At 35.2% G+C, this 18,183-nt stretch overlaps 2 protein-coding genes across 6 annotated transcripts; one reads left to right on the forward strand and one right to left on the reverse strand.

Moving 5' to 3' along the window:
• The first annotated feature begins 537 nt into the window (after window positions 1-537).
• Window positions 538-8,500, forward strand: LOC145165640 (phospholipase D zeta 1-like). Its single transcript, XM_079084418.1, has 19 exons — window positions 538-933; window positions 1,367-1,468; window positions 1,553-1,671; window positions 1,781-1,922; window positions 2,004-2,348; window positions 2,448-2,690; window positions 2,781-2,897; window positions 2,983-3,122; window positions 3,216-3,365; window positions 3,925-4,081; window positions 4,165-4,686; window positions 5,075-5,185; window positions 5,536-5,682; window positions 5,776-5,973; window positions 6,176-6,277; window positions 7,207-7,338; window positions 7,452-7,517; window positions 7,747-7,808; window positions 8,103-8,500. The coding sequence occupies exons 1-19, from the start codon at window positions 706-708 to the stop codon at window positions 8,350-8,352; spliced, it is 3,333 nt and encodes a 1,110-aa protein (XP_078940544.1). The 5' UTR covers window positions 538-705; the 3' UTR covers window positions 8,353-8,500.
• An 888-nt stretch (window positions 8,501-9,388) lies between these two features.
• LOC145165641 (putative protein phosphatase 2C 80) lies at window positions 9,389-11,961 on the reverse strand. 5 transcript variants are annotated; one of them, XM_079084423.1, is made up of 5 exons: window positions 11,814-11,961; window positions 10,580-11,351; window positions 10,167-10,491; window positions 9,934-10,083; window positions 9,389-9,833 (listed from the first exon to the last, which is right to left on the reverse strand). In XM_079084423.1, the coding sequence occupies exons 2-5, from the start codon at window positions 11,221-11,223 to the stop codon at window positions 9,531-9,533; spliced, it is 1,422 nt and encodes a 473-aa protein (XP_078940549.1). In that variant the 5' UTR covers window positions 11,224-11,351; window positions 11,814-11,961; the 3' UTR covers window positions 9,389-9,530. The 5 variants fall into 5 exon arrangements, with proteins under 5 accessions (XP_078940549.1, XP_078940545.1, XP_078940546.1 ...); XM_079084419.1 differs by having other exon boundaries at window positions 11,768-11,955; XM_079084420.1 differs by lacking the exon at window positions 11,814-11,961 and adding an exon at window positions 11,724-11,779.
• Between the last annotated feature and the right edge of the window lie 6,222 nt (window positions 11,962-18,183).

Here is an 18,183-nt window from a genome sequence, read left to right on the forward strand (position 1 = left end):
CTACAAAAATATACATAGACATGTGGAACCAAGGCCTCAAAATAAACCTATCCAACAAAAATGCAAATATTGTTGATGAACACTAAGTATTAACTGGTTACTATAATGATAAATTCTATAAGATAGGTAATTGGTAATTGGTTACTATAATGATAAATTCTATAAGATACGTAATTGGTTGCTATAATGATAAATTCTATAAAGTTTATTGTTATAATAAAATAATCAAAGTACAACACATTTTTTCTGTATAACATTAAAAAAAAATACTAATAAAAGGAAAGAAAATGAAATATGTTGCTAAACACTTGCAACGTGCGTTAAATAGATGAATATTCAAAAACCAATAAGAGAACGAGGAAAAGGTTGGATTTGTTTGTAGGCCGCTTCGAAGACATAAACCGGTGCGACGTCCAGAATGGAGAGAAAGCGGAAAAGCCAAACCCGACCCGACGTAAAGATCGGGACCCATCCATAATCCACGTACAATGTGCTTCGGAACACAATCATAATCACTTTCCATGGTTTTGGCGATTTTCTTCAATCACTAACCAATTTTTTCGTTCTTTCGTTTGAATTATCAGATTCAATCTCACTTTTTGATCTCAAACAACAAACATAAAGACTTGTATAAATCAATACACGTTCGTAATCTTTAATTTGGTGATGATTATCGTATTATTTTGATCGGAATTGTGCGATAAGATGGCATCGGAACAATTAATGCCTGAGGGGGGAAGCGGGTCTCGTTACTCGCAAATGCAATCGGAGCAATCGGCGATGTCGTCGTTCTTCTCGCTTCAGAACCCGCCTGAGGCAAGTCGAATTTTCGATGAGCTGCCAAATGCTACAATCGTTCAAGTATCTCGTAATGAGGCTGGTGATATTAGCCCCATGCTCCTGACTTACACTATTGACTTCGAATACAAACAGGTCTTGTTTTATGTAATATATCTTCATGAATCATGATGGTAACAATCACGTTTATGTTGTTTTTCTTTTGCGTTCTTTCATAAAGCTATTTTTTAAAGCCCCGACAATGCATCTTATTAGTCAATTATGATTTACGACATTAAAGCGCGCAAACAGAGACGTGTTCTTAATGAAAATTCGTCCTTCAAGATTCCAATTTTGCTATGTGGACCCTTCTAATTTGAGATTCACAGTTTTCTGATTATGAGTGGCATTGTTGTAGGACACGTCCTCTAATGTTTCAAAATAAAGCTAAATCAAGTGATTAGGTTTTCTAACAACATTCTGTCGTTCGTTTACTGTTATGATAAATTACTTTCGTATAACATATTGAAATTCATCACTCACTTCCGTTTTTACTGATTTACTCTATGTGTTTACCATGGGATTGCAGTTTAAGTGGCAACTAGTGAAGAAGGCTTCACATGTATTTTATTTACACTTTGCATTGAAGAAACGTGCCATCATTGAAGAAATCCATGAAAAACAAGAGCAGGTGAGTTTATCTTCTTATTTAGTATAAAATAAAGTTGTGGCGAAGTGGGGTTAGATAGACCTTACAGTGGTCTTCCTCTTGAAGGTCAGAGAATGGCTTCAAAATCTAGGAATCATGGATCATCATGCAGTTGTGCATGGTGATGATGAAGAACCCGATGATGATGTCACACCAGTAACCAATGATGAGAGTGTCAGAAACAGGTGATTGCTGAATATCTTGAATCTTTTCAGGATTGGTGGATGTGTTAAATGTTAATTCATCCTTTCTTGCTATAATGATTATAGTTCTTACAGGTGGTTTTTTGTTCAGAGATGTTCCATCAAGAGCAGCATTGCCAATCATTCGCCCAGCACTTGGAAGACAACATTCCATGTCAGACCAAGCAAAGCAATCAATGCAGGGGTATTTAAATCATTTTCTTGGGAACCTGGACATTGCAAATTCCAGAGAGGTCATTAATTAATGCTTTTCTTCATCTCTACTCATATATAAGTTCTTGAATCTTGATTGACATGAACAATCTTTAATGCAGGTTTGCAGGTTTATGGAGGCTTCTAAGTTATCGTTTTGTCCAGAATATGGCTCAAAACATAAAGAAGAATATGTACTTGTGAGACATTTACCGAAATTTCCAAGTAATGATGACAGTAGAATGTGTTCTGCTTGTCATTTGTTCAGTTGCTGTAATGACAACTGGCAGCAGGTTTGGGCTGTTCTTAAACCGGGTTTTTTGGCCCTGTTAAAAGATCCGTTTGACAAGGAGCCATTAGATATTATTGTTTTTGATGTTCTACCTTCATCAAATGCAAATGGAGAAAATGGAGTGTCATTAGCACTTGAAATCAATGAACATAACCCCTTACGCCATGCATTTGAGGCAAGTCTAATGAACTGTTTGAATCTGAGTAAATTACTATTTTACCCTTCTGTTCCTTTCACCTCATGCTTTCTTTTGCACCTCACACAACGACATTAGGTGTCAAGTGGGAATCGAAGAATAAGATTAAGAAGTAAAAATAAAGCTAAAGTAAAATCATGGGTTGCTGCCATTAATGATGCTGGACTCCGGCCACCTGAGGGCTGGTGTCATCCTCACCGGTTTGGCTCTTTTGCTCCACCTCGCGGTTTGACTGATGATGATAGTCAAGCTCAGTGGTTTGTTGATGGTCGTGCAGCTTTTGATGCAATTGCTTTAGCAATTGAAGAGGCAAAATCAGAGGTTCTTTTCTTGTAATGTTATCTTAATTCAAATTCATTTCTAGTCTCTTTTTTATTAACACCTTTTAATATGATTATTGTCTTCATGCAGATATTTATGTGTGGATGGTGGCTGTGTCCAGATTTGTATTTGAGGCGTCCTTTTCATGCAAATGCATCCTCTCGCCTTGATGCTTTACTGGAGGCAAGAGCCAAGCAAGGTGTTCAGGTAGACTTAATTGTTCTTTTGAACCGAATTATTAGATCCATTAAAGAGTTGATGGAACTTTACAGTTTAAAACTTTTAAATGCAGATTTATATTCTCATGTACAAAGAGCTTGCTCTTGCACTCAAAATTAATAGCTTTTTTAGTAAGAAAAAGCTGGCAGCTCTTCATGAGAATATCAGAGTTTTACGTTACCCTGACCATTTCTCTAGTGGTGTGTATCTATGGTAAGCGGTCTACATTGCAATTTGTATAAGTTTCATTTTTTGTTTTTCTTATTGTTTTTGAAAACTAATTCGTTTACTTATGGTAAAACGTAGGTCCCATCATGAGAAATTGGTCATTGTTGATTATGAGGTATGCTTTATTGGTGGATTAGATCTTTGCTTTGGTCGTTATGACTCATATGAGCACAAAGTGGGTGATCACCCTCCTACGATATGGCCTGGAAAGGACTACTATAACCCAAGGTAATTCTTCTTTTTACTATCATACATGAATAAGAATATGAATAGCCGAATAGGTATCTTCCATTAAGGGGCTGCTTCTTTTTGACTTAATAGGCTTAATGTTTTAAGCACTTAATCTGGATAGTATTTGACTTAATCGGGACAAAATGACTTAATGGGTTATGCCAAAAAAAAAATGGTTTAATGTATTAAGACACTAACCCTTCAACTATATTCCCTTTTTCTCTTTTCCTCTCAACTCATCTCGCGATAAAATTGATGAATATTTTTTGTATTGATGTATATTATGGAATTTATTTTCTGGAATGCAATGGTAAAATGGTCATTTGGTTTCATTCAGACGGTTTATTCGGTCTAGGTCTAGAAAAGAAACAGACCTTATGTATACATCATTTTATCCAGATAGACATCATTACCCATTCAGCCACTTTACCCATACAGTACTTAAGGAGGGGGGAGGGGGGAGAAAGAAACAGCCCCTAAATCAATGATAAAGGAAGTTACTTGGATATGTCCCCATAGAAAGTTCCCTTTAAGAAATTGATCCCAATTTTTACAGGGAGTCTGAGCCTAATTCTTGGGAAGATACTATGAAGGATGAACTGAATCGTGAAAAATATCCTCGTATGCCATGGCATGATGTCCACTGTGCCTTGTGGGGACCACCATGTCGTGATATTGCTCGCCACTTTGTTCAGCGTTGGAATTATGCAAAGGTTTTTGCTTTTTTTTTCTCAAGGGTAAAACCTTTATGGCCAAAATGTTTTCTTGTGGTCTGATTTGGGTATAATTCTTTCAGAGAAATAAAGCTCCCAATGAGCAAACAATTCCACTACTTATGCCTCAACAACACATGGTTATCCCACATTACATGGGTTCTGGTAGAGAACAAGAAGATGGAAATACTGGACTCATGAATGCAACCCAACCAATCAACAGACAGGATTCGTTTTCCTCTCTTGCTGCCTTTCAAGACATCCCATTGCTAATCCCACAAGAAGCTGATGGAGTTGATTCTGCTAGCGGAAATTTAAGACAAAGTGGATTGGGTAAATCAAATAATAATTTTCATGGTCAGCCTCAGCCAAGCAGGCCTCCAAGGGCTCCTTTTTCTTTTAGAAAATCCAAAATTGCACCTTTGTTTATGGATATGCCAATGAGAGGGTTTGTAGATGAACAAGGGAGGTCTTCTGTTACAGTTGTGCACCCTCCCATGAAGTCTCATGATAGAGAATGGTGGGAGAGTCAGGAGAGAGGTAATCTTGTTGTTTCTGCAGATGAAAGTGGGCAGGTTGGTCCTCGTGTTACGTGTCGCTGTCAGGTGACTTTCTTTTTTGACTCAATGGGCTTAATGGGTTAAGCAGTTAATCTAGACAACTATGCATATCTGTTTCTTTTTATTACTTAATCTGGACATAATGGCTTAATGGGTTAAGCCGAAAAACAGGGCTTAATGTATCAAGACACTAACCCTTTACCTATTTTCCCTTCTTCTTTTTTCCTCCGGACTCCTCATGTGAAAATTGTGAAATTTGTTTTTGTGAATGTAAGGGTAAGATGGTCATTTAGTGTCATTCATACGGTTTATTCAATCCAAAAAAGAAACAGGCCAAATGTATACAACACTTTATCCATGCAGACATCATTATCCATTCAACCACTTTACCCATACAGAACTTGAACTTGATGAAACATGGGATTTATTATAGGTTATTAGGAGTGTGAGTCTTTGGTCGGCTGGGACAAGTCAAGTTGAAGGGAGCATTCACAATGCTTACTGTTCCCTTATTGAGAAAGCAGAACACTTGGTCTACATCGAGGTATGTTATAAACTCACCCATATGGGAATTTTTTTAGATCTTTTTAGTGGTCGAATTTTGTAAAATGGATTTAATAAATAACATGCTTTGAAGGGTATACCTTAAAGATACCAAAGGGTAAATGTTCGTCAGTGAAGGGGTAACGTAACCCTAGTGCCCTTTTCACAATTAAAAAAACATAGTTTTTCTTTGTGATATTTGTGTATGGTATGCGATGTTTCTTTCTTAACTATGTTACATAGAACTCAAATGGTCTAAACTCTCTCCATGGATTACACTAACTTTTACTATTAATACTTGCCATCATTAAAAGTCTGGTGTAACTTATATCTGATTCAATTTGTGCCCAGAACCAATTTTTCATCTCAGGTCTATCTGGAGATGAGATCATACGAAATCGTGTGTTGGATGCCTTGTACAAGCGCATTTTGCGGGCATATCAAGAACGGCAGTGTTTTAGGGCCATCATTGTTATACCACTATTACCTGGATTCCAGGTGCTTATAATCTTCTTGGACATTTATCAACAGACATATTCATAGCTTTCTGTTTGTTTGTTTGTTTTCGTTCATCTAAATTAAGAGTTACAGGGTGGACTAGATGATGGTGGCGCAGCATCTGTAAGGGCTATTATGCATTGGCAGTATCGAACAATATCAAGAGGACCCAATTCCATATTGCATAATCTCTCTGATCGACTTGGTCCCATTGTTGATGACTACATATCTTTTTATGGTCTGAGGGCTTATGGTAGACTTTCTAATGATGGTCTTGTTGCCTCCAGTCCGGTATTTTTCTTAAATTACTTCACTTTTTATGGGTAGGAAAAAAAACTTTAATCTTTAATACCATTGACATTAGTCTTGTCTTCTAAATTTGAACATAGAATGCAAAAGGGGTTGAAGTTTGACCTGGTCAACTATCGTTTTGAGGATTTAGTGTGGTCTTATGTAGCTTGTCTATTTACATTTGTTCTCCTAATCAATGTAGGTATATGTACATAGCAAGATCATGATAGTAGATGATACTGCAGCCTTGGTTGGGTCAGCTAATATCAATGACAGGAGTTTACTTGGATTACGTGACTCAGAGGTAATTTATGCATCATTTCTTTCCCACAACCATTTTTTGTTCTTTTCCTATGGCATTATCTATGGTGGTTATGGATTTTAAATACACAGAAAACTACAAAAAAAAAAAAGTACTTTCACCATTTTATTGATTTAAGCACTTAACTATTTTTCGTAGTTATTAAACCATTATACTTTTTTCTAACGTTTAAAAAACCTTTTTCCCTGGTTTTGGAAAAGACCAAAATGCAGAACAGCAAGTTATTTCACCATTTTATCCATTTACCCATTGAACTATTTATTTTTTATGATTATTATTGGAGTGAATTACATTCTTGGTCCTTGAGTATAGCTAATCGTTAAAATTTTGGACCCAAAAGGTTTTCTCTTGCAATTATCATCCTACGCTTTTGGTCCATGTTCCAAGTAAAATGACTATTTGTTGGTCTGTTAGTATAGCTGATTTTTGCAAATTTGGTCCAAAAATAGTCATTTTACTTGGAACATTGACCAAAAACGTTACAAAAACCTCAAATAAGGAAAAAAAAACTGCAAGAGAACTTTTTGGGACCAAAATTGAAAAAACGAGCTGTATACAGGGACCAAATTTGTAATATACTGCTATTATTTTATAGTAGTTCAGTGCCCTTGTCAATAAGATGGTAAAAAGTACCTTGTGCTTTTCAATATTTTTTTTTCCTGATACATCAAAACCAGGTAACCATGAATTTTCTTTATAATTGGTCAAAAAAGTATAATGGTGTAATCACTACAGAAAATAGTTGAGTAGGTGCATCAATGGAATGGTAAAAGTTTTGCATATGTTCATATGATGCTTCTTTTTCATCATTCCACCTTTTCTTTATAAAGAAAATCATTGGCCTACTTGATGTCCAACCTACAAAATACACCTTTTGTTTTGAAGTAAGATTAATAAGAGTATTTATCCAGATTGGAGTACTTATTGAAGATAAAGAAGTGGTTGGATCGTATATGGGAGGCAACCCATGGAAGGCTGGGAAATTTGCATTGAGTCTTCGTCTTTCACTATGGTCTGAGCACCTTGGTCTTCATGGTAGTGAGGTTGGTTGGTTGTTAAATCAATGTTACCTCTTTGCTCCCTCACTTTCCTCCACTTTTTACTTTTTATTTCCACCTGTATGAATAACCTTTTATGCTTACATCTATCTTTCTAGATCCACAAAATAGCTGACCCTGTAATTGATTCTACCTACAAAGACATATGGATGGCAACTGCTAAGGTAAAAACTAAAAAAGAGTACATCATTTCAAGACTTTATAGAGTTAGGCCATGTTTCTTTTCATTTTGTCCGGATTAAGTCAAAAAGAAGCAGCCATCATTAGTTGTCCAGATTAAGTGCTTAAACCATTAAGTCATTTGAAAACAATATTACCAATTGTTTTCCTTCAGTCTTCTTCTAGGAATAATTCTTCTCTAATTTCATGTTTTACTCTTTTTCATATTAACAGGAAAATACCATGATCTACCAAGATGTCTTCTCTTGCATTCCTAATAATCTCATACATTCCAGGTACGATATTTCACCCCGCCCCCGCCCCCGCCCCCAATTCAATTTTATTTTATCTGTTTTATCCTATTTTTTCCCATTAAATCGGGGAAATTTTATAAACAATTAAGACTTACAGGTTTACTTTCTCTATGAAGTCGTTTTTTTTTTCTTATATATATAAAGTAAAAAAAGAAACACACATATATTATTTATAGCTTACCGGATTAAGTTGTTAGTCTTGATTAAGTGAAGTAGAAACAGTATCCAAGATTGTATTTTATTGAGAAGCTTTGTAAAATGTAAACTAATGCACAGAGCATCTTTGAGGCAACGTATGGGTGAATTGAAAGGAAAAATAGGGCATACTACCATCGACATAGGAATAGCTCCAAAGAAGTTGGAACCATATCAAGATGGAAATGCTAAAGGAAGTGACCCCATGGATAGATTAGAGGGTGTAAGAGGGCATCTTGTTTCTTTTCCTTCAGATTTTATGTGCAAAGAAGATCTAAGACCCGTGTTTAAAGAAAGCGAGTATTATGCATCGCCTCAAGTTTTCCATTAAATTTATTTCATGCCATTTCAGGCATGCGGGTAAATAGATACCATTCTTTTTTGTTTCGGGTTTTTTGGGAAAAAATAACATTCATATTTTTTGATTTATTGTATAGATTCCATTCTTTAATGTATGCATTCCTCCAATTATTTGAACATATATGATCTTTAGTTTGAAACTGTTATTGATGCTGTTATCTTTATATTAACTTTTGGGTTGGTTTTAACCAACTTCTAGTGAAAAATGACAAACAAAGTTGTGATGTTGAAAGGGAAGAAAATGAAACTTTCTTTAAGTTATTGTGAATCATGTGTATTTTGTTGAAGAAAATTTGGAACTGTGATTGATATCAAACTCATTACAATTACTAATCACATAGACTACATATGAGTCGATGGTTGTAACTTCTACAATATTATCAACGTTTTTCGCCTTTACTTCATGTCCTTTGTCTCATTTAAACTTGGAAAGGATCATGAACATGAAAATTGGCTATTCTTGCTACATATAGTATTTCTTTTAATAAATATGATGCTTTATTAACAAAAAAAGGAGCATGTTTTCAAAAAGCCTTACACTTTTTAAAAATAGAATATTTTGCTCAAAAGACACAAAAAGTCCCAACAGTTTTAGAACACATAAATCCCATGGATGATTATGGAGAATGATGATATATAGATGAAAAGCAAAGATATTTATAAGGCTACATTTATTTATGTATGGTTTCACTTTTTGACTTATGTTTTAATAATTCGTTGACACGCCCTCATATAACTAAAATTAAAAACCTTGAAACGTTTAAGTTGGAATTGTGGGATCTTTATCTGAGATTTAAGTTAAATATTCTGAAAAATGTTTTTTTAAATTCATTAAATAATTTAAACTTCACTCATGTTTTCAACTTTTTTATACCTTGCAAACAGATCAATGAATATGTACTTTCCACGTTTTAGGTTCTTCCGATATTTTTTTTAAGAAAAAAATCTCAATCTTAATAACCTTGATTCCGATCCTATTTAGGAGAAAAAAGAAACAAACAGATACCTAGTATCAAAATAAACCCGCCTCATAAAATGTGAAGGATAAACATAAACAATACGTCTCATTAAGTTCTCTAAGCTTGGCTCCCTATGACAAGTAGTAACATTTCAAAAATTAAAAAGTAAAAGTAAAAAAAAAAAAAAAACTCAATCCTCAGTTGAGGTTGAGGCAGTAACAAATGAGACAACAACAGTAATATCATCAAGTTTACCACCATGATAACGAAATCCAGCTTCCTGAGCTGCAGTAGAAAATGGTGACTGTCGTTTCCTGTCTAAAGCTTTAACACGTGCCAAATCCGCTATATTTTTAGCCATTGCTTCAGGACTTAGCCTTGACCTAACCCCTTGAACCACAAGAGCCGTTACTTCAGTGTTGTATAAATTATCAAACAACCCATCCGTTCCCGCAACAATTACATCACCCACTGCCACTGGAATCTTGAATACCTGTTTGTTGTTCATCACAAAACAAAATACCATTTTTAGGGTTTTGGATTTTGGTTCAAATCCTCCATCCAACTATTTCCAAATGGTGAGGTGAACTTACTTGACCAGAACTTGGCTGATCGCCTTCATTGTCATTCGCAAGCTGAAAAGTAAAATTGAAGTCATGCTGTTGTACAGGGGTGTGAAAGATTGTGCATCCATCTCTGATCACCACAAATCCACTATCCCCTAGATTAATCGCATGAAGACCCTGCAATAAGATTTTATTTCCCCATTAAATCCTAACTTTTTATCATTTCCTCAAACATCAATAAAATGAAACATGTTACAAACCTCGTCTCTGAGGGCTATGATGCATGCTGTAGAGGAACCCTGAGCTTTTGTGGCTGAATGAGCTTTAGTCAACACTCTAGCAGGGTCAATGGCTTCCTTGGGTTCATCCTGTATTGCTCTCACAGAATTAGACATGAGAGAACGCGAATATAATCCAGCATTTATTCCAACATCTGCCCACCCTCCAACTCCATCTGCTACACCAATTACTTGCTCTTCAACACAAATGAAATGAGCATCTTCTCCACCAGTTGCTTCTTTATCAGGATGTGGCAGGTATGAAGATCCAGATAATAGTTTCAGAGTTCTAGCATGCCCGCCCTTCCTGGATATCAAAAAATATAAATACTATAAATATGTTTTATCAAGATATTCAGAAATATATAAGATTAAGTGAAGTACATAGTACATACCCATTGGCTTCAATAGCAAGACTTGTAATTGTTTCATCGTGTGATGACTCTTTCAGTACCTCATCTGAAACTCCACCATCTGAATAACATGTTGAAGAGGAAGTGTTGCATCTTCTTTGCAATCGTCCACCAGGTGTATTAATGTTGCTTGTTATGTGAGTAACACCAAATATAAAATACCCATGAACTCCATGGCTTTTGATTGGTTCTCTATTTTTCATGCCCATGCTACCTGTATGAAAGCTCCGGGTATTTCTTTCAAAAAAGTGACCAGAAGGTTGGGCAAAATTTGACACATTGCCACAACTTGAAATGAAATTATCCACAATGAGATCCCCTGAAGCAGTTACAGAACCAGAGGTAGCCATGGTTTTTGGAATATATGGGTTTTTAGTGTACCCAAAAACCTGACTACTGTTAAATCTGGACACAGAGATACAAGAATGTAACTTGATAACACCTGCAACTTGAAAATCTTTCCTCAAATTCCCAAACTTTTGATCTGAGTTTGGGATGCGGGCTTTTCCTGGTTTTAAAGATGAACGGATACTTGGTTGGACCTGGTTTTTACTATGCAATCTAATGCCTTTTCGAAGCCCAAAACCAAGAGGAATATTCAACTTAAAAAGAGAACCGGTTGGCATAATTCTACTTGCTGAAACAGAGCCAGTTGCTATATCCGTTGTGGGATGAAATCATCATATACAGCTAAAAGCATTTAGAAGTCCCTGATTTTGATGTACTCTGTATTCTGTCCCCCGAGTGCAAATTCCTGCAGATTTTACAATTCACATATGAGAACCCTCCAAAGGCAAAAGAAAATTATTCAATTTGGTCACTTTTGGCGACATTTACATTCTGACTGAAATCAGAACTTTTAATCTTGTGTTGGATACTTCCAGGGTCGAGGAAATGAGTTTAAAAAAGAGAAAGGTTATCTTTTGACTCTAAAATTGAACCGATAAGAAAAGAAAAGAATGTCGTGTTCAATTAACAACAAAGTTCTTCTGATTTTGGAAAATAAAACTACATTCTACATCAAAAATCGAAGTGCAGCACTTTGTTTTCCCCTACCAGATTAGATATGAAGAAACACAAGCATATTTAATATTTAATAAGTAATACGTTAAAGTAAGAACATTACGGCAACATAAAAGCTATAAAATTAGGCGATAGATTAGCATCTACCTGTTCACAGGTAATGTATGGATAGAGATGGAGAGACAAGGAGAACCTTATCCAATGAAAATGGAAACTTGAAAGGCGTAGACCAAACAAAATCGAACAAATCCAAGTGAAAAAAAGAAACCCTAATAAAAAGAGGGGAATATCCGCTATTATATCGTCTTCTATATGAAACTTCTGTTTCTTTGGTTTGTTCATCTACTTACCCATTCTCTAGGAATCAAGTAGATCCGGGTAAAACTCGCCAATGCCCTTGACCGGTTCAAATAGGTCTTCCTCACCCGGTCCACGTTTCATGTTCAGGTCCAGATTTTTTATTTTCCAACTAAAAGCCCGGCCTGCATCTAGGACAGTCGACGGGCCAAGGCTGGACTTCCATAAAAACCGGCTTTGAGGTGGATTGGTCTGGTTTTTTTTAGATTGATTTATTTTCCTATCGTTTTTTGCGTTTTTTTTTTCCTATTATAACGAGACAAATGATCGTTTACCTATATGAACAACCATCAACCATGTAGCCGAAGTTTTAAGGCTACATAGGGTATCTTTCAAGGTTGTTAATATCATGATCTTATATATGATTGTTTTTCGTTTTGCAAGATCGTTATCGTAAGATTAAATCGGATCGTAAGATCCTACCAAAAACATTTTAAAACATAAAAAATAAATATTCATCAATCAGTTAACCATTGAGTTAATAATAACTACATCATTTAACGATAAACAATTTAAAATGAGTATTCTACATAGTTAGTCCAAGAACAATATTAGAATTTTTTTTGAAAAAAAATATTAATGATCCTACAATTTTACGATCCGATCATATCGTGGTCCTACCGAAAAACGATCCAAGTAGGTGGGATCGTAGGCTCGTACGATCCTACGGTCAGGATCGTGATTTGAACAACCTTATCTTCGGCAAACTAGTTGGTGGACGGAAACTATAAGTTGTAACTTTTATTTGTGTATGTGTTTCGGAAAAGGTCATAGCTTAAACGAATATAAAGAAGCAATTCGAAAAACTTAATTGTTTTGTGTTGGTTCGAAGTGTTTTTGTCACATTCTGAGACATGTAACAATATTAAAGCTTTTAATGTATACGTTTTGTTATATATTACGAGAGTAACTTAATAGTTTTGGTTATGTTTCATAGATTAAAAAAGGTCTCGCAATCATTATCGATGAGAGAAACATGAGTGTATGAAACGACTTTCACAACTCATTTTTATTGGCATTTTGATTGATATTAAGTAGATAATCTTAGGGAAACCTCCAAAAAAATCTCAATATTTTGGTCTAGTATATGAAAAAGTCTCAAATTTTATTTTGTTAAAAAAAGTCCCCATTACCGGATAAAAATATTCAAATCAACCCTTTTTACTGGTAAACTATAATTTACACGGTTACCTCCAGAAAAATTATATTATTTTGGCCAAGTTTATGAAAAAGTCCCAATTTTTTTTACTTCAACTCTTTCATTATTTCACTAAAAATCTAGATATTTCTTGGTTCAAGTTATTAATAGGAATAAACGTTATTAAGCTCCATAAAACTAATTATCAAAGTCATCTATAACCAATTATTTGCTACAAAACAATGACGTTAGCATCATTTTGAACTCATCATTATCCATATATGTAACATCTATTTTTCAGGTATTGCTCTTGAGACCCAACATTTCTAATTTTGAGAGTTTTTATGGTTGCCACAACGTGGTGATAAAGCTCACCACAATGTGGTAGCGCTCCATAAAGGAACACACATTTTCAATCACTACGATGTGGTCATGCAATGGACACAATGTGGTGACGGTTGAATGAGAAATCCTAATTTCGGGTCTTGAGCCCTATTTAAACAACATTATGGCTAGGGTTTGCTCTCAACTCCAGCCTCTATCTCTTTGAGAGAAATCCTAGTGTGTGGGTGTGTGTGTTCTTGGAGAAAAAGTGTGTGTTCTTGGCCTTTCAAGGTTCTTTGAAGAATGAGAGGGCGATTCAAGCTTGTGATGTGACTTGTTGTTGTTGAGGGTTGCTTCTACTTCAATCCTTAGGCTCTAATAGGTATAAAGTTCATACATTTCCATTCTATGAGTTGCTTATGATGTGATTAAGTCCTTTTTTGGCTTTTGGAAATGAATCCTTGGAGTTTGAAGCAACTCAAGGACGTTGGATAAATTATATGCTAGTTCTTGGACCTTATGATCCCATAAAGTTTGTATCTTGATCATAAATCAACCATGCATGAGCTTTTTAGGTCATGTGGTCCCTTTTTGATATAGGGTTTTAGATCTATGCTTCTAGAGGCTAGAGAAGGGTTAAAGTTGGAAGTTTTATCCATACATGGCCTTAATCAATCTAGATCTGAGCTTTGGAGCTTTGAAAATAAGGATTAAGAGCTTAATGAATAAGTTGGTCAGGGTGTAACCACGACGTGGCCACGGTTGTTGCCACGACATGGTAGCGAGGTAGTTTGCGACTGTTTTGGCGTTTAGCCACCACGACGTGGTGACTCGATTGTTAACTTTTGACCATTGACTTTTTGACCAAGTTTGACTTAAGGCCAAACTTTAGGGTTCAAGTCTTAGATTGAGGATTTATCCTTATTTGGCTTGGTTGGTGTGGTTCAGGTTTATTGAGTGTGACGAGTTGTAGGGATTTCTGCTTTTGTCTGTGAAGTGAGTTTTTCTCACTATACTTTCTACTGTAGTATATATCATTTGTATGTTATGATGTTGGTATGCTGTAGTGATCTAGTTAGATTGGTAGATTTGTTATGATTACTTGTATTTTTTTGTTATTGTTATTTGCATATGTCGGCATATTGTGGTTGGGTTAGGCGGTCCAGTTCATACTATAGGCCTAAGGGGAGCAGTCTGACTTGGATGTTGTAGGCTCCGGATGGTGGTCTATCCTTATGCTCTAGGCCTTATGTGCATGTATTATATGTGCATGTTGGAACCTGAAAGTGAACCTCTAGCAATTTGTAACCTTTGGAAGTTCCGAAGTCAGTCTTAGTTCCGAAGTAGAATATGGTCCGGAGTCAGTCTGTGGTCAGAAGTGAAGATTGGTGTCCGGAATAGAGAGTATGTTCAAAGAGAAGATGTTCCGAAATGAAGAATAAGTCTGAATCAGTCTATCCGTCTATGCATTAATTATTCTTGTCTTTTATGTGCTGTAACATTACTTAGGACTTAGTCTTTTTGTTTATTTGGACAATCAGAATGTCAGAAGTAGTGACATTGTCCGGTCCTTTGTATGTCTTCCGGTTTGTAATGTGTTCCTCCTTTTGCTATATAAGGAGTGTTTAATGACAAGAATCAATGACAAATTGTTCCTCCAAAGATAGCTATATTTGAATTTACTTCACTTCATCTTTCTCTCAAATCAAACTCTTTCAAACATTCTACTTGTTCATTTATTGTATTTACTTTGATTATTGTCATTACTCCATATTTAATATTTGAGTTACTTTGTTGATTCTCATCTTCAGTCTTGACTGGTCTTGTCAGACTTGACTGGAATAGTTAATCAGAAGCAGACATTTGAGATTTTTTCATAAATTTGGCCAAAATAATAGGACTTTTCGTAAGATAACCAAGTAAAAAATAGTTTACCGGTAAAAAATGACTGATTTGAAATTTTTTTTATCTGGTAATTGGGACTTTTTTGTTAACAAAATAAAATTTGGGACTTTTTCATAAACTTAACCATAATATTATAACTTTTCTAAAGATTTCCCATATTCTTATTGTACAAATAGATGTACTTAAGATAACTATTTAATAATAATATTACGTTTCTGAGATAAGAACATGAATAATAAGAACTGACCCTAGGGAATCCTATAAAATCGTTAATTATAGTATGAAGTAGAAATTAAAGAATTGTGGAGTTTCAGGTGAATATGATTCAAACAAAATGAAGTATTTAAAATAGCGACAATGCTTTAAATGATCTATACTATTATAAAATTATTATTTTGTAGTCTATGATAATACTTTAGTTATTTTTAACAATGTATATTTTTTAAACAACATACTTTATTCATGTGAAACACACGAGCATTTTCCTACTTTTAATAAAAACTAATATTTCTTCCGTTTTTAATAGGTGCTTAAGAGTTGACAAATGGAATATGATCCTAGCAGAGATGTCGAAAATAGAATCAAAATTCACAAAAGCAAATGTGATGAAGTCGTTCTAAATGGTTTAAAAAAATTATGATGGGGATGACGTGTCTGTATGCCTAGCTATTAATGGTTAGTCGCTCTCTCAATGAAAAGATGATCAACTTTACAGATTTTGTGTTATTCTTTCTCTTGTTTCATTGAATAGTTGTATAGCTCTTTTTTAAATGTTCTCATTCCTATGAAATATAGTTCCATCACCAAGAGAGGGAACCAAAAGTGTTAAACATCCACTACCAAATGTCTAAAGTGGTTAAAAAGATGCTTATACCACATAACATAAACATTTTTCACTCTTTTTCAATAATTGTTGTAGACTTGTAAAATTTATAGAAGACCTAGCGGAAGTCTATATGGAGAAATAATAAAAGGACAAAAGAGGTCAAAAGATATCTAACTTAAGAAAGATGTAACGTTTGGTTCATTAGAAGTTTGGAAACCTGTTTTATATCGCTTCAAATATATGTCCGGGTCGTAGAGGTTTGCCTAGCTGTCACCATGAAAAATGTATGTTTAAACCTTCAATTTTAATATTCCTCAACTTCAACTCATTTCCTTATCTTGTTTTATTACGTTTTTTATGACATAATATGTAATTACCCAAATTTTTGTTTTTCCAAATTTAGTTAGATGGTTAATTACAAATATTTATTTTCAATTTCAAGTTTCTAAAATTTGGTCAAACTTGCCAAATTTAGCTTCACCTTAAGGTTCTTTGTACGCCTTTAACTAGGACATCTTTATTTGACTAAAATTTATACTTTTTGAGTCTTAACACTTTTTATGTTTCGGTTACTTCTGTTTTGTACCAATAATTCAAATTCGCACATGTATGTAACAACCCAGTTTTCATACAAATTTTAAACTTTTAATTTCACAACATCAACCATAGAAAATACAAAGATCCCATTACATATCCATGTTGTTCTGAAATTTTGAGTACAAAGAGCTAATTGTGAAACACTGGAGAATGCATGACTCGTCATCAAGTCGGGCCCTTGCCTTTATCAATAGAAGTACCTGAAACATTCAAATAAACTGTAAGCACAAGATTAGTGAGTTTCCCAATCACACAAGTCATATAATCACATAATGTCATGCTCATACATATACATACAAATTGGCATGGACTCCCTCCATGGTCTTTCTATGGAATGCCATTGACTACCCTCATGGTCTTATATCCTCATGTCATGGGCTCCCCCCATGGTCTTCACATAGACCCATACATAAATCAAATAACATATCATTTAACATTCAACTACAAAACATATCATATCAATTAATGGGCCGACCTTGGTGCTTTCGATCCATGAGTGTGGTGAGAAGACTCACCTCACAAATAGCACTGATTGACAAGATCCAACTCCCAAATCATAGCTCCGAACTCAACTGCCTACAACCATCATGTGACTTACTCCATCACAATCCTGAAATACCCAAAATACCCTCACAGTCAAACTTGGTCAACCATGCCCAAAGTCAAAGTCAACAGTCAAGGTCAACAGTCCATGTTGACCCAACTCGTCGAGTTCATCTATCAACTCGTTGAGTTTTACAGCATCCAGAAAGCGGGAAAACCCGAGCCAACTCACCGATTTGGTAAGGTAACTTGTCGAGTTTTCCTAGTCTTACCACATTCAGCCACTTCCCAAGCGAAACTAATGCCCCATACCATAGATCTAGTCCCCTAGGGCTGAAATACCATGTAAAGTTGCTAACTTTACGTCCATGCATGGCATCAAGAGACTAAAACACTTAAATAAAGCTTATTAAGGGACTTGGAGCATGAAAGAGGGCAAGGCTTGATAAAGCTGACAACTTTAAGTCCAAAGAGGCCATGAGATGTCCAGATATGAAGTTATAGCTTTATGACATGCTCAAAACCAAGAATGACCCCAAAATAAGCTAATAGTGGCAATAAACTCTCAAATGAAGAGATCTAGCAAATAAATAATCAAGGTATCAACTTTATACCTCAATATGGGTGCCACAACAGAAAAATTTCCGGATCTAAAGCTTCTCCCTTTAGCTAAGCACCACCAACTTCAAGCTTCTTCAAGAAGACACCAAAGAGACACTTCTTAAGCTCACACACACTCAAAAATGGAAAAGAATACTCAAGGCTAGGGTTTTCTGGAAAGAGGGGCAGATAAGGAGGCCACTCAAAGAGTATAAGGTCCTTAAATAGGGTACAACACCCTAAAAATTAGTTGATTCGAGATTACCTTGGTAT

Source organism: Lactuca virosa, chromosome 3 (genome assembly GCF_052849685.1).
Source record: "Lactuca virosa cultivar CGN04683 chromosome 3, Lactuca_virosa_CGN04683_v6, whole genome shotgun sequence".
Taxonomy (NCBI): Eukaryota; Viridiplantae; Streptophyta; class Magnoliopsida; order Asterales; family Asteraceae; genus Lactuca; species Lactuca virosa.